General features: G+C 52.7%; 1 protein-coding gene across 1 annotated transcript; it reads right to left on the bottom strand.

Annotated features, from left to right (window-relative positions):
• On the bottom strand, positions 1–27,260 carry BPIFB4 (BPI fold containing family B member 4). The gene is made up of 17 exons (XM_008543488.2): positions 27,207–27,260; positions 25,384–25,504; positions 24,339–24,401; positions 23,273–23,792; positions 22,233–22,337; positions 21,390–21,533; positions 18,941–19,004; positions 18,430–18,490; positions 17,455–17,546; positions 15,616–15,819; positions 13,898–13,951; positions 11,206–11,376; positions 8,890–8,957; positions 7,418–7,460; positions 5,604–5,667; positions 3,568–3,644; positions 1–341 (listed from the first exon to the last, which is right to left on the bottom strand). The coding sequence occupies exons 2-17, from the start codon at positions 25,487–25,489 to the stop codon at positions 318–320; spliced, it is 1,860 nt and encodes a 619-aa protein (XP_008541710.1). The 5' UTR covers positions 25,490–25,504; positions 27,207–27,260; the 3' UTR covers positions 1–317.

The following is a 27,260-nucleotide window of genomic DNA, read 5'->3' as shown; positions in this document are numbered from 1 at the left end:
GAAAGTGGAATCTTTTATTGAAAGTGTGAAGCACGCAGCATGGAGTATGGCACGGAGTCGGAGAGGCCTCGGTCCTGGAGGGACCTCCCTCCCTCTGCGGGGGCTGACCATGGGACTGACTGTGGAGGGGACTGTTTGCCAATGGGGACAACGGCCGGATCCTTTCTTGGTGTGGGGACAGGTGAGATGAGGGTTGGGGAGCTGGGGAGGGGCGTGTTTGAGGGTCTGGAGGGACTCGGGGCTGCGGGCGGCGTCAGGCCGAGCCTTCCCAGGGCTGGTTCAGGCCTCTTCCAGGACTGCGTCTCTGCCTGTGTCGCTCAGGCGCTCAGCACCAGGAGGTCCTTGGAGGGCGGAACAGAGAACCTGGTTAGTGCATGGGGTGGCTTCTGGCTACACCCTCAGCCAGACAGTCACTTGCCTTCGATGGGGCAGGTCACATTTCTGAGAAGCCGTAACTGAACAGCAGTGATGATTGGGGTCAAAGGGCCTGAGGATCACCCTAGCTGTGTCATTAGCTTGCCCTGGACAGGGGACCTTGGACAAGACACTTTCCTCTCTGCCCCTCATCTCCTTCTTCCCCGAAATAAGAGAAGTGGACCTGAGTCCCTCTCTACACACTTCCAAAATCCAGTTTTCATGATTAAAAATACCTACAACAAAATAAATAATAAAAGTAATAGATTTAACCCATAGAACAAAATAAATACCCATCAGTCCATACTGATAGAAATAATAGAGTAAATAAATAAATGGGGGAGAGGGGACGGCTCTTCCTGACAGCAGAATTCCAACTAATAAATGTAAAAGGAAGTACAGAAATAGAAAATCACCATGCAGCAAACACCACAGGCATAACCATTGCAGGCAAGAGCCATTAATGAATGCCAAAACTAGTGGGAGAAAGCACGATGAGAAACAGGATATTTGCATAGTCTCCAAGTATCTCCCCACGAGGTATTTATTTATTAGTCACAAAAGGAAAATAGTAACAGTGGAGAAACCCAACAGGAACCATCTTAACCACATGGTCAAAGTCAACATTTCCGGGAACAAGACATTGACATCATGCATCCTGATATGGTGCCCTGAGAAGGACACAGGGTCACTTTGGTGGCATTCGTGCCAAAAATACATAACCTCAATCTAATCATGAGAAAACATCAGTCCAATTCAAATTGAGGGACATCCCACAAAATGGGCCAGACCGATTGGAAATGTCAAGGTCAAAACCACAAGGAAAATTGAGGAACAGGCACAGATTGACAGCCAAATGTGAAGTCAGATCCCGCGTCCCGAACCAGACAAAGGCCATTAGTGGGAAAACTCGTGAATAAGGTGTGCAGATGAGCTAATAGGTTTGTGTTATTGTTAATGTCCTGGTTTTGATCATTGCACTCTGGTTGTATAAGATGCTGACTGAGTGAAGAGTATTCTGGAACTCCCTGTACTATTTTTGCAACTTTTCTGTAGGTCTAAAATTATTTCAGAGTAAAAAGTCAAAGTAAATGGCTAGATGCAAAAATAAATGAGAAGAAGAAAGAGAATAGCTCCATTTACAGAGGGCCTTCAAGACCCTCTGAGTCTTCTGTAAACCAATGGGTCTCCGCCTTTCAGACCTGATACCCCATTTTACACTTTATTACAGTGTTAGAGTTACCTCCTTTATTGTTCCAAAGTAACAATCATAGATTAAATAATCTACTTACACATATATTTTTAAAACCAGTATAACTCCCTTATTGGAATATAAAGGAGAAATAAAAGGTAAGTAATTTATAATAAAATAATATGTATTTTGATATGAAATACTCAATCATGATTATTCAGGACAGAAAAATTCATCTCCACTAATTTCATAAGGCCCTCCGGCTGGGGAGGGGACTCCAGTACAGCCCCGGGTAAGAACCACTGGTTGCAGCTGCCTCTATTATTTCAGTACAATCTCTACCTCTCACTAGCTGAGTGACTTTGGGCAAGTGGCCTACCCTCTCTGATACTCAGGTCCTTCACCTATGATGTGAGGACAGACATCAACCAGGGCTGTGGGAAGGCCCAAATGCACATAAAATAGGACATGGGGGCACGGCACACACTTGGTAAATGGTAGAGATGATGATGATGATGATGATGATGATGAATTTGTGCCAATCCAATTCATACTCCCAACCTCTTTTTAACAGTGAATAACAGTCAACATTAAAATGCTGTATCTCATTTAATTTCTCACCACAAACTCCATGAGCTGAGTATTATTGCTCCCCATTTTTAGACGAAGAAACTGGTGCTCAGAGCGGTGCTGAGCTCCTATCAGGGACAAGGGGGACTAGGACAGGCATCCCTGGGGACTGTCCCAGAGCCTGCATCTGTCCTCTGCCCACACTGCCCATCCAAGGCCACTGCCCACCTCCCTCTACTGCGGAGGCCCAAGGCTGCAGGCGTGTGAGGAGCTGGGCTCTTTGCACCCTGATGGAGGCGGTGTGAATAGCGCGACCTTTGGAAAGGAAGTTATCCATCTGGGGCAAGGGCCCAGAACGAACTTTTGGGAGTTTGTTCTAAGGAACACCCTGAATCCTGAATCCAGAAAGTGCCCCGAGATGTCCACGGCAGCATTCTTTGTCATCATGCAGACACTGATAATGGCGGACACTCCAGAGTGCTCACTGTGTGCCAGGGGCTGGACACGGCACTTTACGTGCAAAATCTCACTTTATCCTAAAAGCATCCCAACAGGTAGGTACTATGATTAGCCCCTTTTTACAGAGGATAAACCTGAGGCTCAGAGAAGTTAAGTAGCTTGCCCAGAGTCACCCAGCTGGAAACTGGCAGAGTCAGGCTTTGAACCCAGGCTGTTGGGCTCCAGTGCCTTCCTTCATTAGCTCCAGTGTTCCGCTGACTCCCCAGTCAAAGTGATGTTTAAAAATAAAACCCCAGAAAGACCGGAACGACAAACAGCAAAATGTCCTAAGCGGTAATTTCTGGGTTGCAAATATATCTGGGAGGATAAACATATGTTTGTTTAATCTCTTCTGTATTTTCCAGATTTCAGATACTGAGCGCATGAGGTTTTTATAATGGAAACAAGACACCCTGCATTTGAATTTCAAGGCACCTGCCTTGGTTATAATTAGCAATTATTTCAGAAACATTGGCCCTAAGGCCCGTCTCCCCACTGGCTGGGAGAGCTTTGCAAGGGCCAGGATTGTACGTGTTTTGTTCACTGCTGTATCCCCAGCCACTTGCACTTTGGCACACAGTAGGTGCTCAACAAAAGCTTTTCCAATGAACTACGTCACAGTTCCACTTTGGGCAAGCCCCTTCCTGCTCTGAGCCTCAGCATTGCCATCTGTAAGATGGGGGCAACGACATCTCTCATGAGGACAAATTGAGATGGCGGATGTGACACGCTTCATTTAAGGTTTCCTAATGGCTTTGACATTTTGTCCCCTCGGCCCCATCCTTTAGGAAGAGGCCCCTGTTGCCCCAACCTTTCCTTCCCTTCCCTTCCCTTCCTCCTCCCAATTCCTGGGCGTGGAGGGGAAAGCAGAACAGAGCCCTACGTCTCCTTACCTCCAAGACGTCGATGTCCGCATTGCTAAAGTCGATGTTGAGGATTTTGGGGAGAGGAACGCCAGAGCCCAGCACGGCTGTGAACAAACAACGTCAGGCAAGAGGCGTCAGCCTTACCGAAGCCACCAATATCTGCAAGACGAGCCATTTCCTTTATCATCTAGGCCTTTGCCCTTGCAGTGCCTCCTGCCCACCTGCTGAGCTGCGAGCCTCCCCTGAGAGGCTGTTTGGATGTCACCTGCTCGGTGAGGCTTCCTCCACCCCAGGCCAAGCCATTCTGGGCTCTGGCCGCTCCTCCTGAACTCCCCCGCCACAGAAATCCAAAAATATTAATTCTCTGTCTCCACGTCTTGCCTCGCCTCGCCTCTACCAGTAGTTTCTTGCAGGCGAGGACTGTGGCCCCAGCATCACCCAGCCCGGGGCTGGCCCAGGAGGGGACAGATGTTTGCTGCATGTGGCACAGAAGGGTGCATGCGGGGCCGTGGGAAGGGACCGCCATGGGAGGTACTGCTTGTTTTTAGACTGTCAGAGCCCAAGTAGACCTGCTGATTAATGTTCTAGAAAGAAAGTCAGAAGGAACCAAGGAAACAAGGCAGGGAGGACAAGGCAGGTGGAGAAAACTGGATTAAGTGAAGTTACACAGACTTGCTGACTCCAGAGAGCTAAGGACCTCGAGAATCCACCCCAGTGGCCTATATTCAGTGTTTCCCAACCTGCTTGGCCATGGAACCCCTTTCTCAGAGTATCTTGTGGGACTAATTTTCTGTGGAACCCACTTTGGGAATCATGGGTCTAATCTACTCTCTCATTTTTAAGAAGTAAATTGCATTATAGTGAGACTGAAGGACTTGCTGCCAAGGTCACACCACCTCTTAGAGACCAAGCAAGGACGAGGGTCTCCAGCTCTTGCCCCCCAGCTCAGCCCAGCCCAGTCCAGCTCCTGACACCGTCCTCTCCTGCTGGGGAATGTGTCCGGGCTTGGTGACCAGCGCCTTCCTGTGACTGACATTCAGCCTCCTCTGGCATCAGTTCCCAGAGTGAGGGTCTGTTTGACATCTAGAGTTCCCCGAATGAGCCTCGGCTGGTAGGGCTGATGGCGACCCCGCTTCATCCTCTCCTCCATGAAGTGGAAGCAGGGAGAGGGAGGTTGGGGCCGACCAGCATGAGGGCTCGGGGACTGAGGTTTCCAGTTGCAACGGGGTTATGATGGAGCCTCCAGTAGCCCCACAGGTCAAAGAGCAGCTTCCTGATAACGTCCCTGAGGCGCCACCAAGAGGAGGAACCACGCTCGGTCTATTCTTTTTATGAAGTTGGGCAAGAAAACCCTCTACACCATAACGTGGCTGCCTAGGGGCAGACACCGGGTTAGGAGGCTGGGGATATCGGCAAGAGCAACATTAGCTTTATCTGCACTGGCTGAACTTTTTATAACACTAACACATTCACATAGTCCCTGCAAAACTAAATACACGATTAAAAATAAGTCAGGAACATAACAACGTGAATATAGTTAACAATACGGAACTGCGTACCTAAAAATGATTGAGAAGGTACATTTTGTATTATGCACATTTTACCACAATTAAAAATAAACACATACGAAATAAGTCAGGAAATATCTGGGACTGCGTTGAAAAAAAAAATGGAGAAAGAAGAGTTCAGAAGGAACCATACCCAGATACCAAGATTAATTGCCTCCAGGCGGTGAAATTTTCTTTTTAAATTATTCTGAACTTTCTAAAATATACATACATATAAATTTCATATGTAATCAGAATTTTACATAGATAATCAGAAAAACAAAACAATCGGCCAAATAAGAAAAAAAAAAAGGATACAGCAGAAGCAGTAAATAAGGAAGTTGATGGACCCTTGGGGCAACATTTGCATTCAGAGGCTTAAATAAATAAGCTTAGAAAGAAGTTCTCAGAAGTGTTACTGAGGTAGAATTGCTGTGTGTTAAACAGGCCCAACAAACCAGTAGCCACTGTGTCCCCAAGCCACGTGCCCCCAGGGAGGCACAGGCACCCTCTCACCGTTCATTGCGGGCATAAACGCCAGGTCGAAAATCTTCCCGACCAGCACCTCCATGAGGCCCACCTGCAGGGGAAGAAGCAGAGCTCAGCCCAGGCGGCAGGCTCACTCCTTGAGGCCCTGCCCTGAGGCCCAAGAGGAAGCCCCAGAGCCGCTCTGGGAGGCTCGAGGAGCCTCAGTCAGGGCCCCAAGTGATCAGAACCACTCAGCTGGACAGCTCTGAGGCACGTGGTCTGCCTACTCTCTGCACAGATGGGGAGGCGGGGCCCAGAGCCGGGCAGGCTGGTCCAAGGCTCACGGTGAGGCAAGGACTGAGGGAGGCCCAGTTCCTCCCCGGAAGGCACAAAGCACGAGGTCTAGGGTGGCTCTCTCTCAAGCCACCACAGCGTCACAGAAGGCCCATGGGCCCCGCAGCCAACACTCCAGGTTCCCATCCCAGCTCAGCCTCCAAGGGCCTCTGGGCAGGTTCCCTTACCTCTCTGACCTCAGTTTCCTCAGCTTTAAAATGGGCCAGTAAGCCCAACTTGCAAGGATTCAGTGAGGATTACAGGTGGACGGTGTAAAAGGTGTGGCTTTGAGCCTTTTCATACACTGTCTTTCTCGACTTCTCTAAGCCTTGGTTTCCACATCTGAAAATGGGGGTGAATAATCCTTACCTGATAGGGTGGATGTGAAAACCTAATGTAGGCTCTTGTATGTAAATCACCTGCCGTGATGGAGGACCACATGGCCCTAGAGAGACAGGAGCGTGAGACTCAGTGCTGCCTCTTACTTGCTCTGTGACCTTGGGCTTGTCACTTAACTTCTCTGTGTTTGACTCTCTTATTTGGAAAATGGGCTAATAATTGTATCCAAATTGTAAGTTTTTTTGTTAGAATTAAAAGAGAAATCTTGTTTAAAAAAAAACAAAAAAAAACCCTTAATTGAGTGCCCAGTGCACAATCTCTGTTGCTCCATAAATATTCATTAATTTCACGTTAAGCGTTAGCTCCTTCTTCCACTTGGATCCAGAGATTTGAGTTCTGGTCCCAGCTCCGCCCCAACCAGCCGTGAGGCTGCCCTTCTGTGGGCACCAGTTTCTCCATCTAAAAAATGAAGCTGGCAATACAAACTCCATGGATTGTTTTGGTTAGAAAAGCTCAGAAATGAGCAAAACAATGGGTTTGACTTTCTCTGCACATGTGGAAACCTTACCCAAGCTTTTCCCAGAAAGCAAGCATCTATTTCGTTGTCAATTAATAAAAGAAAACGAGCATTTCTGAGGCCTTAGGTGGGGTGAAGGACACAAGAATGAACAAAGAGATGAAACAGGACCAAATCCTAGACTAGGAGCGTCTCAGACTCAGGAACTCTTAGAAAAGCAGAATTCCAGAACACGGGGGTAAGGGGAGGTTAGAAATAAATCCACACCTGTTTGTTTTATGGACGAGGAAACTGAGGCTCAGAGTGGGATGGTATTGCCCAAGGTCACATAAGGGTCAGCGGCAAAGCTGAGACTCCTGAAGCCTGGGAGGAAGGGGTCCCGAGGACGCGGCTGCCCCCACTGCCTCCACACCCTGGAGCGGAGGGATTTGGGCCAAGTTGCCTCCCTGGGAGCAGTCAGTTAAAATGAGACAGCACCACAAGCAGAGTAGAGGTTGCTGTGAGGCTGTACTCTGCCCTTTGCTGGCTTCGTGGGCCTCAGTTTCCCCATCTGTGACACAAGCCCTGACAGCCCTGACGCCAACGCTTTGGAATTCACAAACTGCCCGGGGGGAAGCCAGCCTCATGGGGCTCCATCCCCAGATCTCGCCCTAGACCCCAGCTTGGCACTTACATCAAAGTTGCCCACATTTGAGGTTCTGAGGTTGAGGCTGGTCCTGCAGATGAAGAAAACAGGCTCTTAGAAGAAGTCAGTGGCTGAGAATCACAGGGGCCCCATTGCAATAAACGACCAGAAGCCCGTCCACCAAAGTCCTCACGAAGACCCCCCTCGATCTGGGGGGAGTTAATAAGAACCATGCTGGTCTCCATGTATTGAGCACTAACTATGCACCAGACACGATGCCGAGGCCTCATATACCATAACATAAGGCTCAAATCGTAACTGTGCCTCCTACTGGCTGTGTGCCCTTGGCCAAAGTACTTAGCCTATCTGTGCCTCAGTTTCCTCCTCTGCAAAATGAGTGGCTGCAAAGACTAAATGTGGTAATTTAAGCAAAGCCCTTAGAACCATGCCTGGTCCGTGGGGAGCGCCACGCATGCGTGAGCCGTCGTCAGTGCCTCACTCAACCCTCCCAGCAACCCCGTGGAGGAGGGACCTGAGGCACAGAGCTGGGGAGGGAGAGCCCGGACTCACACCCTGAGCCTGGCTCTTGGCTCCTGCGCTGTTCTGAGCAGGGAGGCCCGAGGCCTGGGTTTGAGGTTTCGCTCTGCACTGTGAGGGCCTCAGTTAACTAATAATGTTTGTCATACGAAGAAAAACCCACAATGAACTAGGCACATGCTGAGAATTTTACATTCAGTCTCGTTTATCTTGAAATGGTAAGAATAATAGTACTTCCTGCCAAAGGCTGATGTCACAAATTAAATGAATAAAGATGCATTTAGGGCTTAGTTCAACGCCTGGCACACAGAAAGCATCTGATAAACAATAGCTATTATTATTATTATGAGTCCTGTGAGGTAGAGACTATGGTCCCCATTTTCAGATGAGGACACAGAATGTGAGAGAGGCAGGATCACTTGGCCCGTGTCACACAGCAGTGGTCACATTAGGGTTTGAACCCACACTGCCTAGCTCCAAAGCCTCTGCTTGTCCCATTCACGGCAGCTCCAGGTGGGACAGACCTGGGTTGGCTCACAGCCCCTCTCTGTTCTCACTGTGTGGCCCTGAGTAAGTAAATCCACCTCTCTGAGCCTGGTTTTCTCCTCTTTAAAATGAGAGAAAAATAGCCGTGACTCTGCAGGACCATTGCAAGGATAAACAAGATAATACCTACAAGTACCTAGTGCAGAGCCTGGCACCTCATCATCACCAGCATCGTTATTATTATTGACGTCGTTGTTGGCAGTCAGTTCCTTCTATTAAGCTCACGGCCTCACCCGCCCTGCCCAGCTCGTGCCAGTGGTCTCGGCAGTCATGGCCCATTTTCTCCTCTGCAGCCTCTTGGATTTACACGTCCCCAATAGGCATGCCCGGAGACCTCGAAGCCCTCCGTGGTGGCCCCCAGTGACCTGACCCAGGACACGGCAGCACCAAAGAGACCCCTCCGAGGAGCAGGAGACCGAGGCGGCAAACCCCCTTACTTGTCCAGCTTGGCGTCGATCATGAGCTTATCGCCCTCCACCGAAAACGTGGCCAAGAGTTCTGTGTCCTGGAGGAAAGGGAAGGGGGACGAAAGGTCACTGCCCTCATCGTCGGCCGTCGCCGGCTGAGGCTCGCTGTGTGCAAGGCGCCAGCCAGGTGCTTCATTAGCACCGAGCATAGTGACGGGTTGTTCCCTGAGGTCTTGGTCCAACTCCTCTCTTAAGCCGAGACCCCCATCAACGCTCACCATATAATGGGCTCCCCCCATCCCCAGAGGGAAGGATTTGGGGATAATAAATTGCCCACATTAACTGTTGCTCACGAGTAAGTCGCAGCAGGGGCTGCGTGAACGTTCCCAGGAAGCCAGCGGGTGGTCGGCTGGTGGGGGTGTCTCAGCAAGTTTCTCTGAGCTGCTCAGAGGGTCTGGGGCGGCCCGCAGCCTATGAACCTCCTCCAGATGAGGCACTGCAGATGGGATTGGGCATCACTGCTGCCAATCATAACTGCCCCGCCCACCAGGAGAGGGCAGGAGAGGTCCAGACGTGACTCCCTCTCCAGCAGAAGCCTTGTTGTAGGAAAATCCCTTATTGCTTCCTGCCTCCCCCAAAATAAAATAAAATAAGTTGGTCTTATGAAAAAAAAATGAAAGCTCCCAACACATTCAGGTGATGTTATTAGTAATAATAATGCTAACAATAATTGGAATGACAGAGAAGGACTGGGGGCTCTGATGTACACGGCAGGGACCTACATGGGCGTGGCAATCAGTCCATCCCTTCACGAGAAAATGCGACCGCAATGAGGCCTGAAGGATGCGCAGGATTGGGCCAGGTGAAAAAGTGTATGTGAGGGCGCTCCAGGCAGAGGGAAGGGCATGTGCAAAAGCCCTGGGGCAGGAAAGAGGTTGGCAGAGGGACAGAGAGAGCGAGCAGGTGAGGGGACTCCAGGAGGCTGGAGTGGGCTGGGACCGCACCAGGGAGGGCTAGCGGGTGGGAGAAGGGTCAGAGCTGCATGCTGGGGCACTGGGGAGTCATGGCAGGGTTCTGAGCTGGATCTAACAAACGTTTGGGCTGTTGATAGAAACCTCTCCACAGAGCAGGGGCCAATCAACAAGGGAGTGGATGAGGGCAGCCGTCTCCACTCCCTGGGCGAGAATCAGCCCTTTTAATCTGTCCTCTGACGCTGCCCAGAAAGGACTCCACGCATGCTCCAGCCGAGAACGGCCACTTCCAGACTGGAGGCGGCTTGTTCGGCCTTGAGCCCCAGGGGGAGAGATGGAAGCCACGGCAGACGGGACAGAGCCCTGAGTGTCTGAGTCCGAAGCTTTAACCAGGGAGAAGGAAAGGGCGCTTACAACCTAACACGTTCCTTCAACAAATACATCCCAAGCACCTGCTGTATGCCGGGCCGTGCGAGGCTCTGGGGCTCGGGCGGTAACGCGACAGCGCGCATCTCTGCCCAGCAACAGACCAACAGACACAGGCATTGTACAATGTCAGGTTGAGGCTATGAGCCAAGTAAAGCAAGGGAGGCAGGGAGAGAGACGGGAAGGGTGCGGACATTTCAGACAGGTGGTCTGGGAAGACCTCTCTGAGGAGGTGACATTTGAGCAGAGACCTAAGGACATGAGGGAGAGAGCCATGCAGATATCTGGGGGCAGCACATTCTAGGCAGAGGGAACAGCATGTGCAAAGGCCCTGGGCGGGACTGTGTCTGGCGTGTTGGAGGAACAGCAGGGACCTGAAAGATGACCAGGGGAGGATCTGGAAGGACTCGGTGGGCCATTGTTAGGAGATTAGCTTTTGCAAAGGGGAGTAACGTGATTTTAAGAGGATTCCTCTCTACGAAATAACGTGGAAATTGTATTTGTATCTGTCCCCTGCTAGGTACCAGGGATGAGAAAGCTGGGACCATCTGTCTTGTCTCCTCTTTCTCCAGCGTCTAGCAGAAAGCCCTACACACAGGAGGTCCTCAGTAATATTGCAGAGTGCGTGACCAGGGCTTACTGTGCCACACGCTGTGGTATACAACCTGTAAGAATAATAATCGTCAACACTTGGAGCCCTTACGGTATGTCAGGCACTGCTCTGAGCAACTTGTTTATGCCCCGCTGCCATCCCCATGTGGTAAAGGAGAAAATCAAGCCCAGAGAGGGAGAGTGACTCATCCAAGGCCACACAGCTAGAAGTGCTAAAGACTGGATTTGACTCAGATCACCTGGCCCCAGAGCTCATAGCCACTATGGGGGGACTATGGGGATTTGAAGGCGTCTGTGGATTCCAGGAGACCCCATAGCCGCCCACATCCCCACTCACCACATCAATGAGGCAGATGGTGGTCTCGACGTCATTGGGCTGCGAGACCATGATCTCAGAGGTGGCGAACACCTTCACCAGAGCCTTGTCCTTCTGCAGGGTCACTGAAGGTGGGTTTGGCACCTGGATCCGGATGGTGAGTGGGCGGGACTCGGGGTACTGCTGGAAGACCTGTAGGTGGACACCAGGCCAGGTGAGCGGGGCCCTGGACAGTGGGGGTGCCCGGGGGGCTGTCAGCCAACCTCTAAACTCATAGCACGGGGTCCCACACTGCAAACCTTCGGATTCAACACCATCGCTTGGGTCCTACAAACCACACGCAGAGGCTCCAACCTGCTGCCGGATTTGGGCAAGAAGGAACTGCCCGCTCCGAGCCTCTCGCACAGGGTCATCGTGAGAGCTAAATGTGATGAAGCCAGCAAAGCTTCGAGCTCAGTGCCTGGAAATGGTCCAGACCTGGCACTGAGCAACGTGGGGTCGCCTGGACACACATGACTTCACTGAACCGTCCCAACCACTCCATGAGGTATTTTCTCTCCATGTTACAGATAAGAAAACTGCGGCTGAGGGGGGAACGTCAGGCAAGCTGCCCGAGGCCAGCAGGATTGCTGAGATTCCAGCCCAGGTCTCAAAAGGGCTGCGACTCGGAAACCCAGGCCCTGTCTCCCCTCCCGCCACCTCTGGACGCCCTTCCTGGAACGAGAAAGCCCACAACACAGGGCGTCCCAGTGAAGTCCCAGAGCAGGGCACAGCCCGCCCTCGCCTGGATTTCCTGGGATCACCAGAGACCCCCGATGGGAGAGTGCTGAGTCCGTTTGCTGTAAATTGATTCCCGAAAAGCTCATTTGCCAAAGGGACGATTGATCAAATCACCAGTTTCCCATCTTTGCTAAGTAACTGATTTACCAAAAAATTAATTTTAAGGAACATTTTTTTAAAACATATTAAATGAGCATAAATAAATGGGGGAAACCACAAAATTACTTTAAAAATAAATCCATTTAAATGGAAACTTTTCCATACGCAACGCAGCAGAGGGAGTCCTGGTCCTAAGAAGACTCTGTCCATCGTCTTGAACACGTTCAGGGTGAAACGCTTTTGAAGAAGCTCTCGGTCAACTGACAAATCTAGTAAATTCAGCCAACTGACCCCTCAGTGGACTCACCCCGTGGCAAATTGGCTTTCAACTAATCGAGGATGGGGACTCAGCTTTCACAAGGGGCTTCTCAGGATGCTTCCCCCGAGGGGCCTGGTGCCCCAACCACCCCCCACCCCAACATGCAGAGTCTCCAGGGACGAGCAGCACGTCGTCATGGGGACCTGAGAGGCGGCCTCGGCCTCACTGCCCGCAGCAGCAGGAGCCCCGCGGTGCCCACCCCAGCCTGGGTCTCCAGGACACCTTCCTCTGCGTCCAGACTGGACCCTCCCTGCTGCGGACTCAGCCCCACCGAAAGGCCTGGCCTCCACTCTTGCCCACCTGTGCCGCTGCCACATGGTGCGACCTCTCTGAGCCTCTGTTACCCTGATCTGTAAAATGGGTTGCTCATCCCTTCTGGCCCCATGGATGAGGGCATGATTGGAACCAAATGAAAGAATGGATTCTTTAAAATGGTCATAAACTGTAAAGTGTAGTGCACACAAGAAGTGGCCCAATAAATAACAGGTCCAAGAGGGTGAGGAGTCTCCAGCCTCCCAGAGCGGCCGCTGTTTATGGCGTTGGATTACGGTGCCCTGCAATGCACCTCTCAACCACACGAGGGCGATAGTGACCATCTGTTGAGTTTGGTCCCCCTTCCCGCCTCCTCGGATCCACCCAGAAAGAGAAAGGACAGGGAGAAAAGAGACGAAAAATGTCTAAAATGGCTGCAGATGACAGCAACCCTTCACGCCTGTATAACGCTTACTACTTAAGAAGCTCTTTGCTGCCAGGTGCAGGGGGACAGGCCTGGGACCAGAGTGGGGACAAGAACTGGGATCAGAAAGAACTTTTCTCCATCTGTCTTCTGCCACTAATCCGACAAGAGCATATTTGCTCTTTTTTAAAAAAAAAAAAAATGTTATTATTAACAAGAACAATAATAGTTAACATTTATCAAACCCCTGCTCTGTGCCTAGGTCCACAGCCACTCTGTGAGGTGGGCATTGGTGCCCCATTTTCCAGATGAGAAAACTGAGGCTCAGAGAGAGGAAGTCATTGGCCTCAGGTAGTACGGTTCGGTCATGCTGAGCGGGAACTCAAATTCATATCTGCTCCAAAGATCTGGCTCTTTCCTTCTAAGCCACCGTGCACCGTATGTGCCGGGTCCTGGGTCAGCATCTTTACACGCGTTGTCTCCTCCACCTCCTCTACCCTCCTAGATGAACCTGTGGAGCAGGACTTAGCATCCTTTTTTGACAGATGAGGACGCTTAAGGCTCAGAGATGTTAAGACTCTCGCCGGTAGACACACAGCGAGGAAGCAGCCAGGCCAGGATTAGACCTGTGCAGGCCAGTCCACTGCTAGAGCTCAGGATCTTTGCACCTCAACCCCCCCATGCCCCCGCTTCTAAGAGTCTGGCCTCCATCCCTTTGTCACTGCCTTCCCCTGTGGGGGTCAGAGCAGCCCACCCTAGCACTGAGGGGCTTCCCTTCCCACTCAGCTCCTGGGAGGAGGGTGAGGCTGAAGACAAGGGGACGCAGCGGCCTTACGTACCTTGGGAATCAGGGCTCCCAGCGTGGACGTGGTGAGCGGGGGGAGCTCCTGGAACTGCAGGACGAGAGGAAGGGTCGGGTGAGCCCCTGAGGCTGCGGGCACAGACAGGAGTGGTGACTGCAGTGATGAAACCCCCACGCGCTCCAGGCAGCCAGTCGGGGCCTCTTCTCCCTCGAAAGACCCCTCAGGAGGCCCTACCGTCCAACAGCGGCCGCCACGCAGACCACGGTAGCCATGTGGTGGCTGAGTGCACAGGGCCAGCCACTCAAGCTCACCACAGGCAAGACTTAGAGGGCAGCGGCAAGACTGACTCTTTCTCCTCTGAAACCGCGACTCCTCATTAAAACAAGGTGAGCATCAGCGGTCCATGCGCACAACCCAGGGCCCGCCAAATGCACGGCTCGGCCACATCCCAGAACCACCCGTACGATTCTCACTTAACATCTTCCCTAAATCAACTTACTCTGAGGTTAACACCTCAAATGCTGAAACGTGGGAAGCCAGGACCACGTGACAGAAAGAGATGACAACGTGGATGTCACTGTCGGTGGAGGGCTGTGGGCATGAGTCCTGCTCTCTCTTGGTTAAAAAGAGGACACTTAAAATGCAAGAGAGGGTGACTATATACTGGCCCCAGATGGAGACTTTCCTCCTGATGGAATCAAAGACTGACATAATTCCTAAGATGGTTTTTGGGAGAATATCTTCTTCTTTTTTCTTTTTGTTTTTTTTTTTTGAGGAGGACTGTCCCTGAGCTAACATCTGTGCCAGTCTTCCTCTATTTTGTATGTGGATTGCCACCACAGCATGGCTTGATCAGCAGTGTGCAGGTCCATGCCTGGGATCCAAACCCAGGAACCCTGGGCTGCCAAAGCAGAGTGCATAAACTTAACCACTACACCACCAGGCTGGCCCCTGAGAATATCTTGTTCTTTTAGGATACATGTTGAAGTTTATGGAGTGAAATGTCATGACGCCTCCAAAACCTCAAATTGTTCAACAACAAATAGGTAGATAGATAGATAGACAAGTAGATGATAGACAGATAGACAGATAGATGACAGATAGATAGATAGACAGATAGACAGATAGATGATAGATGATAGATAGACAGATAGACAGATAGATGATAGATAGATAGATAGATAGATGATAGATGGGTAGGTGGGTGGGTAGGCAGATGGATGGATAGATAATATGAAGCAAATATAGCAAAATATGAACTGGTAAATCTAGGTGAAGGATATTTGGGTACTAATTGTACTATTTTGCAACTTTTCTGAAGGCTTGAAAATTTTCAAAAGAAAAGATTTGAAGAGAAAATGACTCTGGAAAATACAAAGGGTATTCGATTCTTACGTATCTTTTAGTTACTTAGTATGAATATTTACCAAGTAAAAGGGTTGTAAACATCTACACTGAGATCCATATAGATGAATATATGTTATACTTTTAAAGAAGGATTGGATAAAATTAAATAGCATGACTAGGGAGAAGCTTTCTCGCCTATGGCTGGAGGTTGTTTGAGGCCGTGTCGGTGCCGCGCCCAGGATCCATGCTCTGGTGACCCTGACGTAGTTGGTGCCCATCCGTGAACTGGAGATGCGTCAAGTTCCTGCTTTAAAGCAGTTTCCCGGAGGCCATGGGGACAAGAGAGGATCAACGGGGAGCTGCTTGCTGCCCAGCCCGCCCCACCCCTGGATGGGGCCGTGACTCACCATGCCATCGGTGATGTCAATGTCCAGCGCCCCTTGCTTCTGCAGGAGAGTCAGCACTGAGCCCAGGAAGTTGGCAGAAATGGCCAGCTGGGAGTTGGTGTTGTCGCCCATGGGGGGCAATTCCGGCATCTTTTGCCTGGGAGCCATGGCCGGCCGCCCCAGGGGGTAGTCGATGAGGTCCCCTCCAGCCTCCCCAACCAGAGTCTGGGGAAGCAGAGAGGAAACAGGTCACAGGGAGAGGTGCCGGGAGAAGAGTGGAGGAGGGAGCACAATGGCTGGGGTGAGGCCCTGAAGCTGCCTCCAGGCAGCCTTCCTGGATTAAACCCGCTGGATCTGAGTGACTCTTTCATTTAAGGCCCCCATAAATTCAGTTCAGGATGGAATGGAATCTCTTGCAGTGCCTGCTTTATGATCGCTTATAATTATAGCCGTGGTAGATCACCGTGTGTTTAAATACACGTATGACTTAGCTTCTCCCACTGCAGCCCTGCCGTACAAGTTAGCAGGTTTACGCACCCGCACAATACACATTAGCATATCTGCTCTCTGTGGACCAGACCGTCTCCATGGCCTACATGGCACTGTGTGCTCTACCCCAGGGACCTCTCCACCTCATTTTGAGGCACGGTGCCCCATCCCCCCTTCTGCAGTGCAGTCACCACCTCAGGACGCCCACCGTGCCACTTCCCACGTGCTGTTCCCTCCCCCACACTCTTCTCTTGTTACGTCCCACTCAAATGGCAGGTCTCAGCTCAAGAGTCACCTTCTCCAGGAAGCCCTCCATGACCTCCCTGGGCACATCACATCCCCCAGCTCTAAGCTCTGATAACCTGGGACCCTCTTTCACAGCACTCACAATCTCTGCTTGTATATTCATTTGAGTGACTCGTGGACAGCCCGTCCTCTCCAGCAGATAGCAAGCTCCACTAGGGCGGAGATCTTGCCTTGCTGGCCACTGTCCGTTCAGCCCCGGCCTGGAGACCGGCACACAGCAGGCAGTCCACGAACATCTCCTGAGTGGCCAGTGTTTACGAATACAGCAGGTGTGTGTGTACACGTATGCACAGGTGTGCTGTGCGCGTGACAGCCCGGGTGTGCACCTGCAGCTCTGAATCTGACGGAGCGCGTGGGGAGGCCCCCGGGTCATGCAGCCCAGGGGAGGGACATATGTGTGGGCACCTGTGCACAGTTAGGGGCCAGATTCCGTGGTGTGCTGGAGCCAGCTCACACCAGCTCACCAGAGCCGACTCCACGCATTTCCTCCCAACTCCAAGTTCAGTGATGTCATGACGGTAGCTTGAAATTGGCCATGGTGGGAGTATTTGTACCATGGAAATCAGCGAATGCTACAAATCAGGACTTTTTCTTAAAAATCACAGATAGCCAGTTGTTGATGCTTACCAGCACACTAGCTCACTACTGGCCAGACTCATTCTCCAGCAAACCCAAGCCCATAGCAGCAGCTCTAGTAGCTAGAAGCCAGATTACCTGGGTTCACATCCCAGGTTCGCATTTATTAGCTGTGTGACCTTGGACAAGTGGCTTAACATCTCTGGGCCTCAGTTTCCTCAATTAAAGTGCCTACCTTAAATGGTTGCTGTGAAGATAGACTGAGTCACTCTGCATAAAGCACTAGGAATGTGCCTGACACAGAGTGAGCAGGGTTGGCTGTGGTCGTGTTTTCTAACACAGCCCCTAGAAGATTCCCATCTGATCAGAAAAGGGCTCTGTTCAAATGCTGCTTCCCAGGCATCCAGCAGAAGCCCCGGGGGCCTCTCGCTCACACGCAGCCTGGGGGGAGCAGGCCGCCCGCCCTTGCCCCGAAGCCCACGCACTCACGTTGAGGTCCAGCTCCAGGAATTCCCCAGTCACAAGCGGGAGGCTGGAGAAGGTGTACTGGACGCTTCCCAATATCCCCAGAGGAACCAGAGCTGCAGGCAAAGGTGGGGGTCACAGGGAGGTCCCCCTCACCCACCTGGATGCCTTCCCTCCTTGCACCCTGACGGGGTGGGGTGACAAGGCTCCAGCTCCAGACACCATGGAAAGAGCAAGAGTTCTGGGTTCAAATCTCAGCTCTGCCTCTTTCTTGCTGTGTGACCTCAGGCAAGACAGTGCACCTCTCTGAACCTCAGTTTCTTCCTCTGTAAAATGGGCTTAAGACAACTCCTTGGACTATACTGGGGGTGAGCAATGAGATCCTGGATATTGATAAGCTCTGTAAACTGTGAAGCGTAAACTAGGGAAGAGGTTTTAGGGTTCCACAAGGTGGTGCTTCATTGGATCTGGCATTTCCCTGACTGCTTGTGAAGAACAGCCCCTCCTTCTGGGCTCTTCTTCCCTTGTGACTGTCCACAAAAAGAGAGGATTTTACTGTCTGGGAAAGCCATCCTCAAACTGCCTGGAGTCGCAGAGAAATGGGAGCACATCAGAGAGGGCCGCCCTGTATGGCTGTAGAGATTGTGCACTGCACAACTCAGGTGCCGCCATCATGTTATGGTCTATATGAAAGGAGGCCCTTGGAATCAGGAAGTGCATGAATGGCACAACTCTATGGGGCAGGCTTGCCTTCGGGAATGTTCACCCAGAAATCCTGGCTCAGGGGTGGTGGTGGAGCCTGGTTCTGAGGACCTGGACAGTCTCAGCGGTGTTTCCTGTATTCACTGCCTGTCCCTCCAGGGGTTGAAGCTAAGCCCTCATTTTAGAGATGAGGGAACGGGGCAGGGTCTCTTCTAGTCCACTCGGCTGCCAGGGCAGAACCAGGGCTCAAGGCCAGCCGCCCAGATGGGCCCTGTGAGGAAAGCAGGAAGGACTTACAGTCCACGAGCCCCAGCTGGTCGTTGACGAGCCCCAGCACCACGTCCACGATGGGGCAGAGCTGCAGGGAGAGGCAGGATGCTCAGCGGCGGTGCAGGGGGTTGGGGGGGAGGCCCGAGGGACAACAACGACAACTACTGTCTCCTGGCTGCCCACTCTGTGCTGGGCCCTGTCCTCCCCCACCCTGTGGAGAAGGTCCCTCATCATCCCCACTCTGCAGGTGGGGAAACTGAGGCACGGAGAGGCGATGTGATGTCCCACACCTTGAAGGGCGGGAGCTGGGATTCGAACCCAGGACTGTGCGGTTCTCAAGCCCCACCTCCTAGTCCCTTCACTAACGTGTCCCTCTGTGTGCCTCAGGGCCGTCCAGAGCCCCAGGAATGTGCCCCGGCTGCCCAGCTCCCTCCACCCTCTGGTCACCTGAGCGCCCACAGGGATGGAGGTTGCACTGTGCCCCTCAGCCTGGGGAGAGTCTGTGCTCCGTGCTCCCCATCCCGGGACAGGTTCTTACCAAGTCAGGGAGGACATTGACCAGGACTCGGTTCACCAAGTTGTCCACGAGGTTGGGGAGAAGCCTGGGGAGAGAGGGGCGGACGAGGAGCGGCTCAGGCTTGTCCACACTCGGGGCCCTCGCCCAGGCTCTGAACAGTGTACAATCACCCACATCTGGCTGGACAGGCTGCCCAAGGCAAATTGCTTGGCTTTTTACTCATTCATTCGCTCATCCATCCATCCATTCATTCATTCATTCATTCAACAAACAAATGCTCCTTGAGCTCTACTATGGGCCAGGCCCAGGCTGGGATGCTCCTCATTTCTGACTGCACAGGTCGTCCGCTCCTGCTCGTCTGCCCTTCCGATGGGCTGTTCGCGGCAGCTTTGCGTCATCTTCCCAAAGGGAAATGAACGCACCCCTTTATCCAAGCTCCTGACGCGGAACCTCAATAAACACAGGCGCTCAATAAATGTCTGTGGACGGACGGGAGGGAAGGAGAAAAACGGGCCCATGGAACGCGCTCGCGTGGTCCACGAGAACACGAGTGGTGGGTACTGAAAGATTGGGAGACTCGATCCACCCTACAGACAGGGAAACTGAGGTCCAAGACGCGACCCCGAGGAGTTCTAGCGCATCACCCAGCTCCAAACCAGCTCCCCTAACCTGCCGGCTATTCACGGAGGCGTTGACGAGACACACAGACAGACAGACAGACTTGTAACAGACAGGTATTTGTTTCTCAAGGCCCTGCAGTGACGAGGAGATGAAGGGAACGTGGCCATCCAGCACAAAAGTCACTGACAGCTTGACCCCTGACGAATCAGGCCCCTCTACCCGCCCCACGCCCACACTGCCCCGCCTGTGCGCCCCCGCCCAGGTTGTAGCTGACTACCCAGGGCTGTGCCTGTTTGACAAAGCAAAGCGTTTCTTGAGATCAAATCCTAATTAGGTCATTTCCCCCAAGCTTACTATGCGTTTTGGCCTCCTTTTTAAGGGGCCTTATCCTGGTTCCAATTCTTTTTGGATGATAAGGCCTGTGAGAATGCACATGCATGTTTATCCGTGTGCATGTGTGTGTTTGAGTGTGTGAGTGCATGTGTTTTGGGGGACAGTTTGAAGTTAATCTGTGTCTGTTCAGGCCGCAGACTATTTTCTCCTTCTGGGAAATTATCCAACAGACACACTGGCCCACGTGTGAAAGGGCATAGGTAAAAGGTTATTCGTTGTACCTTATCTGTCGGGGAAGATTAGACAAATTGCAGTGTCCAACACTAGGGGACTGGGCAAATAAACGATGGTTCGTCCAGACGATGGACTATTACACAGCCGTACAAAGGAAACAATAAGGAAGCTCTCCAGGTTTGGACACAGAAAAACCTCCAAAGAGAGTAAACGGAAAGAGAGAAGAGAAGCAAAACACTGTCGATAGCGTGTGTGCCCATCCGTGTTAAAATGAGGGTGGGGATGACAATCACACGCATGTTTCCTTCACCCACAAAGAAACTGGAAGGAGAATCGAGAAACAGCCACGGTGAGCTTGACGAGAAGGGGGCAGAAGGGAGACGGCGCGGGAGGGGCTCTTCCCAACGCTGCCTTTTTACCATTTTATGTTTTTGACTGCATATTACCACATGTATTTCCTAGTGAATTAAAAAACCCGTGAGGTTTCTGTGTGTTTCCCTCCCGCTCCCCGTCCCCACCAGAACACCAGGGGCCGGTGAGCTCTGCCTTCACCCGCCCTGGAGCGGAAACAAAGACGCAGGGGGGCCCACACCAAGTAGAAATTTCGGGGCTCCAGTCACACAATGAGTTTCTCTGCTCCCAAAGTCTAGCTGAGGCGAGGGCTGGGGGGACAGGGCTGGGAGAGCGATAAGACAGGAGGAGAAGGAGCAGGGGCCAGAGGCCTCAGAGAGAAGCCGAAGATGGATCCTGCACCACGAGGGCCGGGGAGTGAGGACAAAGGGACTCGGCTCTGAGCGGCCCTCATCCCAGACCACCGCCGAGGCACCAGCCAACACCTGGACACGCGAAACGTTTCTGGACAGAGGATGGAGACCTGGCCACTTTGTGGGGCGTCTGTAATAGGAAAAACTCATCCCCTGACCAAGGTCACATTGGACAGAATCAATTGTGAAATTTCCCTGTGAGTTGGGGCACCAATGGATACAGAGCCCTGTTAGATATACATGCATAAACTCATAAAATGTGCCAGGTTAGTCACTAAGTGTTTTACATCCATTACCTCAATTTTGAAGGGAAAAAGAATTACCCCCATTTCACAGATGAAGAAACTGGAGCTCAGAGAGGGCAACAGAGTTGCCCAAAGTCACACAGCAAGGAATAGCAGAGCTGAGGTTTGAACCCCAGGTTGCTTCCAGAGCCTCCTCTCTTAACCATATGGTTTGCCAAAGACAGACCACTCCCTCCCCACAAGGCACCCCACTGCCCGCTGGTGCCCACTCACCCACGTAGCAGCTTGACTTTGATGCCCCCCAGGAGGGTGTCACAGCGCTCGATGACCAGCCGTGGGTAACCCGTGCGGTCCATTGTCAGCCGGACCTTGGCCGTGATGTTCACCTCCACGGCGATGTCCAGGAAGCCAATGAGACTGGAGGAGACCATGGGACCAGGGAGGCAGAGTCAACCCCCACCCACCAGGCAGCGGGGCCTCACCCGGCCTGCCCGGCGCTCCCACCTCGGGCTTAGTCCTTGCTGTCCCTGCCCCTCGCTGTTATGCGTCTATTTTTCCCCTTGCTCGTCTCTAGGGATCCCACACCGGAAGGCTCCCCTGGTCCTCCAAGTCATCTGTGAACCATTCTATCTCACCCTCAGCCTAAGAGAGCTTCCAAGGCTGGGGCCAGGGGTCAACGAATGAACTCTGTGTATGAACTCCGGTTTCCAAGGTGACCACCCGGTGCCCTGCCTTTATAGCCATGACCTCGTCCCAGGGGGAGAAATCAATGCAAAAGGCCACGGCTACTGCCTTGTCTCCTCTCATTTGTGGCCACAGCCACCTGGAAAAGGAGATATCACTATACCAGTTACAGGTGAAGACACCAAGGCTCAGTGACATTAAGGGACAGGCCCAAGGCCACACAGCTTGAAAGAGTCAGGACTCAAACCCAGGCCGTCACCTGACTCCAGCCTCCCAGATCCTAACCACCGTGCAGCCTACCTTCACCACGGACAGGGACCACAGACGCCCTGAGCCCAAAGGTATGAGACATGCCCACTTAGATGACCCGCCCGAGATTTCCCAGCCAGAACATAGGGTGGGCGAGGACCCCTCCAGGACCCGGGCCACTACCTCTTCCCGTTGATGGCCACACGGGTGTACAGGCTCAGGTAGACGCCCACGCCGGGCAGGAGCCGCACGGACACCCGCGGGAGGGTCAGCTCCACAATGCGCAGCCTGCACAGGATGGAGGGCAGTCACCCTGCTGCCCGCCACCCCGCTCACCTGGGAGCACCCTCCCTCGCTTCCCCTTTCTCTGCGCCCCATTCATTCCTCCTGACTCTAAAGAGACCTGAGGTTCATGGATAGGACTTGGAAAACACAGGGAAGTCAGAGGGAAAAAATGCCACGAGCCATCCTTCCACGGCCCGGGGACCCGCTGCTTGCATCTCCATGTACTCCTTTGAATTTTTCTTCCTGTAAAGATGCCATTCCCTCTGCTTGTCCCTGCCCCTCTTTGCCTGTTCCCTCCTACATAACCTTCAGATTTCAGCTCACGGTCCTCTTTTGCCGGGAAACCTCCCCTGACCTCCCGCACGACACTCACCCCATTTCTCCATGAACTTCTTAGCACTGTTCTGACTGTATGAGCATTTCCAGGGTTCTTTATCAATGCCCATATACCCCACCAGCAAGTTCCCGGAGGACAAGAGATGTGTCTTTTCTTGGCTAACCAACGGGCCGTGTCCCCAGTGCCAACACAGTGCCCCCCACACAGTAAGAGCTCTTAAGTATTTGTTGGATTAAATAGTGAATATGAGGAGGAGGCTGGGCATACTTGAAAGTTTAGTATATATGTATAATCTTAAATGCCTGGGCTTTTCCCCTTAAACTATATTCCTATGACCATTCTACAGATGAGGAAACCGAGACTCAGAGAGATGAAAAGCACGGCCCAGAGTCACACACAGATATGAAAGGTTGAGCTCAAGACCCCAAGTCACACAACCTGAGACTCAAGATGTCCAGGCCTGAGGCCAAGCCCTGAAGTGTACGGGCTCCGAAGCCCATCCCTCCTCCACCCCTCCTCCAACTCCAGGCCTCTGCAGGCGACCACCCATGGTTTGAGCTTCATCAGGGGGCCTGATAGGGAGCAAGCAGCCCCTCCTTACCCTGTGATGCCCTGCACGGTGCTGAGGATGCCGCCCTCGCCGAGCACGCCCAGGACACCCCCTCCTCCAAGAAGTCCTCCATCACCAAGGAGACCGCCTCCACCAAGCAGGCCACCTTGGCCCGACAGGATGCCATCGGCTGCCAGCATGCCCCCAGTGCCCAGCAAACCACCGGGGCCCAGTGCCCCAGTGGCAACTCCAGGTGGGATCTCTCCGGGCCGCAGCTCTCGCCGGTGAAGCCTGCCCACCGTTGCCGCGCCTTCAGCTGACCTATACCGCCCACGGCCCCTGTGGCCGCCATATGCATTCTCGGCACTGCGGTAGTCGCCATTTCGAAGGTCCCTGATGCTTCCATCCAACTCAGGGATCTCACCATATCGGTATTTGCCCCCCAGCTGAGCGGCGTTGTCGTTGGTCTCGATGTGACCGTACTTGTAATTACCACCAAGCTGCTTGCCATTGGTGTATTTTGGAGGGGGTTCTCGGACATGGAAGTCATTGTAGGGAACACCACCAACACCTCGGGGGAATTCAACGTGTCTGTAGTCATCGTAATGGTGTCGGCCACCACCCAAAAGACCACCACCACTGCCACCCAACAGCCCCCCGCCATGGCTACCACCACCACCCAACAGCCCCCCACCATGGCTACCACCACCCAGCAACCCACCACCACTGCCACCCAACAGCCCCCCACCATGGCTACCACCACCCAGCAACCCACCACCACTGCCACCCAACAGCCCTCCACCATGGCTACCACCACCCAGCAACCCACCACCACTGCCACCCAACAGCCCACCACCATGGCTACCACCACCCAACAGTCCCTCACCACTGTCACTTCCGCCACCCAAGAGCCCCCCACCACTACCACCCAGGAGCCCTCCACCACTGCTGCCACTGCCACCCAGTAAGCCTCCGCCAACTCCACCCAAGAGGTCACCACCGCTCCCTCCACCCCCACCACCAAGCAGGCCTCCCAGAAGACCACCTCCCCCGCCACCTCCACTTCCACCAAGCAGACCCCCCAGGAGCGGCCCACCACCATCACCACCAGCTTTACCCATGGGCACCTCTCTCAGGGCCGAGTGGAGAGCATCGCTTTTCTGCAGGGCACCTGAAATGGCTGCAGAGAAGCAAAGATTTCAGTCAGGGTTCCTCCCTTCCTTCCACCTCCAGCCCCAGGCACCACCTCGGAGCATCGCTCGGCTCTCCGTGCCCCACTTTTCCCATCAGTGAAATGCCAAGGTGGAACAGAAAGACTCCTCCGGACCAATGCAGCCCTGACGTCCTGGGGAGCTCATTAGCTACTGGCTCTGACCTGCTCATACTTTAACTGGATTTCACCAGCATTCAGCCAAACCTGCATAGATTTTCTTCAGGACCCTCCTTTTCAAAGGCTCCACACTTTACAGCTTCAAAAACTTACTTCTTCATGCATCAGCCCAATGGATTCCTGGGAAATAGTCAAGGCTGGAATTATTGTCCCCATTTGGTGGGTAAAGAAATTGAGGCCTGTGACACCCAGCTAGGAAATGACCTCATTTTTCATTCTCATGACAGCCTTGGACAGGAATCGGGGCAGGGCGTGTGTGCTCGTTTGCCAGATAACAAGAGTGAGGTCCTAGGAATTGGAGGCAGGAATAATTATAGCCCCCGCTCTTGAGGGCCTTCTATGTAGCAGGAACTGAGCTAAGTTTTCAAAAAGTCATCTCATGTCATTCTCATATCAGTCCTCTGAGATGAGGATTGTACTTACACCCATCTTGCAGATGAGGAAACTGAGGCTCAGAGAACTCAAGTCATGGACTTCAGGTCACGCAGTCAGTATTTGAAGTATTGAAGGCCGACTCCAGGCCCCTAGCTCTTAATCACTGCTCTCTACTCCCTCAAACAAAGTCTCCAACGTGGTGTCTGGCACATAGTAGATGCTCAGGGAATGGTAGCCAAAAGAAAAAGGGGGAAACTAAGGCCCAGAGAAGAGAAGTCACCCGTGCACCTGCTGTAGAATCTGCTGGTGAGGAGGAGAGTCCTCGAGAACTTCAGAGTGCGCTCGGCTGCCCTCCCCGCCCCGTGCCACCCCCCGTCACCTGCAGGGCTGGACTCACCATTGCTCAGCACATCTTTGGTAACCCTAAGGACGGTGTTTGTGTCTTGGCGGACGCCACACACAGCAGCCACGGACAGAGCAGCCACACACCAAGCCGTCCACATGCCAGCACTGCTTCTCTGCTGAGGGGACAGCGCATCAGATGGCAGTGGCTGGGTGTCACCACCCTGGCCAGCAGGTGGAGCTAGGCACCCCCTGCCAAGAATGATATCAGGACCCGGAGGCCCAGAGACAGGGGAGATCGACCCAAGCTCACACAATGGGGCAGGGCCCAGAATTCCTGATACCACCTTCTGGATTTTTCAAACTGAAATGAATCTGGAGACATAAAGCAGACCCATTAACCAACCTGTCCCAGAGCAGGGATGTTTGATTGTCTCTCAAGGGGAAATTTCCAAATGGAGCATCAGGGAGAGAGGGGCAATAGGGATTCCAACCAAAATAGCAGACTAGTAGCAGGCAGGCTCTGGAGAAATCTCCAGCATCTACCCATCCATCCACCCAACCACCCATCCACCCACCCATCCACCCATCCATCCATCCAACCATCCATCCATCCATCCAACCATCCATCCATCCATCCAACCATCCACTTATCCAACCATCCACTCTCCCTCTTATTCAGCCATTCATTCATCTATCCTTTCATCCATCCATCCTTCCTTCCATCCTTCCTCCCAACTGTCCATCAACCATCCAAGATCCAATGAACCAGCAAGCCAGTCATATATCCATTGATCTATTCATCCATCCATCCATCTTTCCTTCCTACCATCCATCCTTCCATCAGTCCACCCGCCCATCAACACATTCATCTAGCCACACTCCCATGAACCCAGCCAGCCAGCAAACGCCCTTTCCCACCTCTTCGGAGGAGGCAGTTGTCCAGCACGGGGGTAAGATTAACGGCTCTGGGTCAGAGCCGTGTGGGTTCTCTTCCTTAGGCAAGAGAGTTTACCTTTTTGACCCTCTGCTTCCTAGTCGCTAACACATCATATCTGTACATAGTAGACACTCATTACATGGCAGCTATTGTTACTGTTTGGGGACTATTATTTCCGACCCCTAAGAAGTGGGTGTGGAATATTACAAGGTCGGAGGGGCGAAGCATGCATTCTGGGATGAGCAGCTCAGGCTCCAGGAAACTTTATTTTTCTGCCTCCATGCCTTCACCCACTTCTCTCACTCCATCAGCACAGTCTACCCATTCACCAGCCTCAGAGAAGCAGAGCAGGACACGGCCTCCCATCTGGGCCAAACTGTGAAATTGTTGGCCTCATCTCCCTCCACTTATGCACCCTCTTCCCTTTTCCCGGGCCCCACTTCTCTGGAAGTTCACAAAGCCCTCAAGTTCTTTCCCCACACTTATCAGCTCCCAGGAGAGAATCAGAGGCACTAATTTATACTAGAATATTAAGGACAACTATGTGCAAGAATTTTTTTTTTCTGGCTTCCTCCCCTCAGCCTAACCCTACTGCCCAGAGAGTTCTGTATTCAAAGAGGGATCACCACCTTCAGCTAAAAAGATGGGCACCGGTGGAGGGATTTCTGGCATCCACAAGCAGCCGAGGAGTCTCGGGGAGGTAGCAAAGGTCCCAGGTACCCAGCAACCCTGGGAGAGATGAGTGTGGCTCTGTTCGCCCAGGTCATTGCATGTCGATCCCTGAGGGTCTCCTGACTATGCCGTGCTATAGGCAAGACAGCTGAGGCTCGGGGAGGGGTCACCCGGGTAGGTCTCTAGTCTGGAACATTCCTCATTGCCTCCCCGGGCCTCGGCCTCCCTCTGCCCAGACACTGACTAAGGAAAGGGCTCCTCCTTACCCCCGGGAGGTCCCTGTAGCTCAGTCTGGAGAGGTCCCATGCACCAGGCCCTCT

This window comes from Equus przewalskii, chromosome 21, assembly GCF_037783145.1.
Source record: "Equus przewalskii isolate Varuska chromosome 21, EquPr2, whole genome shotgun sequence".
Taxonomy (NCBI): Eukaryota; Metazoa; Chordata; class Mammalia; order Perissodactyla; family Equidae; genus Equus; species Equus przewalskii.
Note: the sequence above shows the minus strand (reverse complement) of the source record. Positions and strands in the feature narration are given on the sequence as shown.

Bases quoted from the DNA above. Each gene is read 5' to 3' on its own strand.
- BPIFB4 (XM_008543488.2), bottom strand. From the start codon at position 25,489: ATGTGGACGGCTTGGTGTGTGGCTGCTCTGTCCGTGGCTGCTGTGTGT. The intron at 17,547-18,429 runs GTAAGTCCTTCC...CTTTGCCTGCAG, and splicing joins CCAGCTGGGGCTCGTGGACT to CTCTGGTTCCTCTGGGGATA. The intron at 342-3,567 runs GTAAGGAGACGT...CCGCCCTCCAAG, and splicing joins CGGACATCGACGTCTTGGAG to GACCTCCTGGTGCTGAGCGC.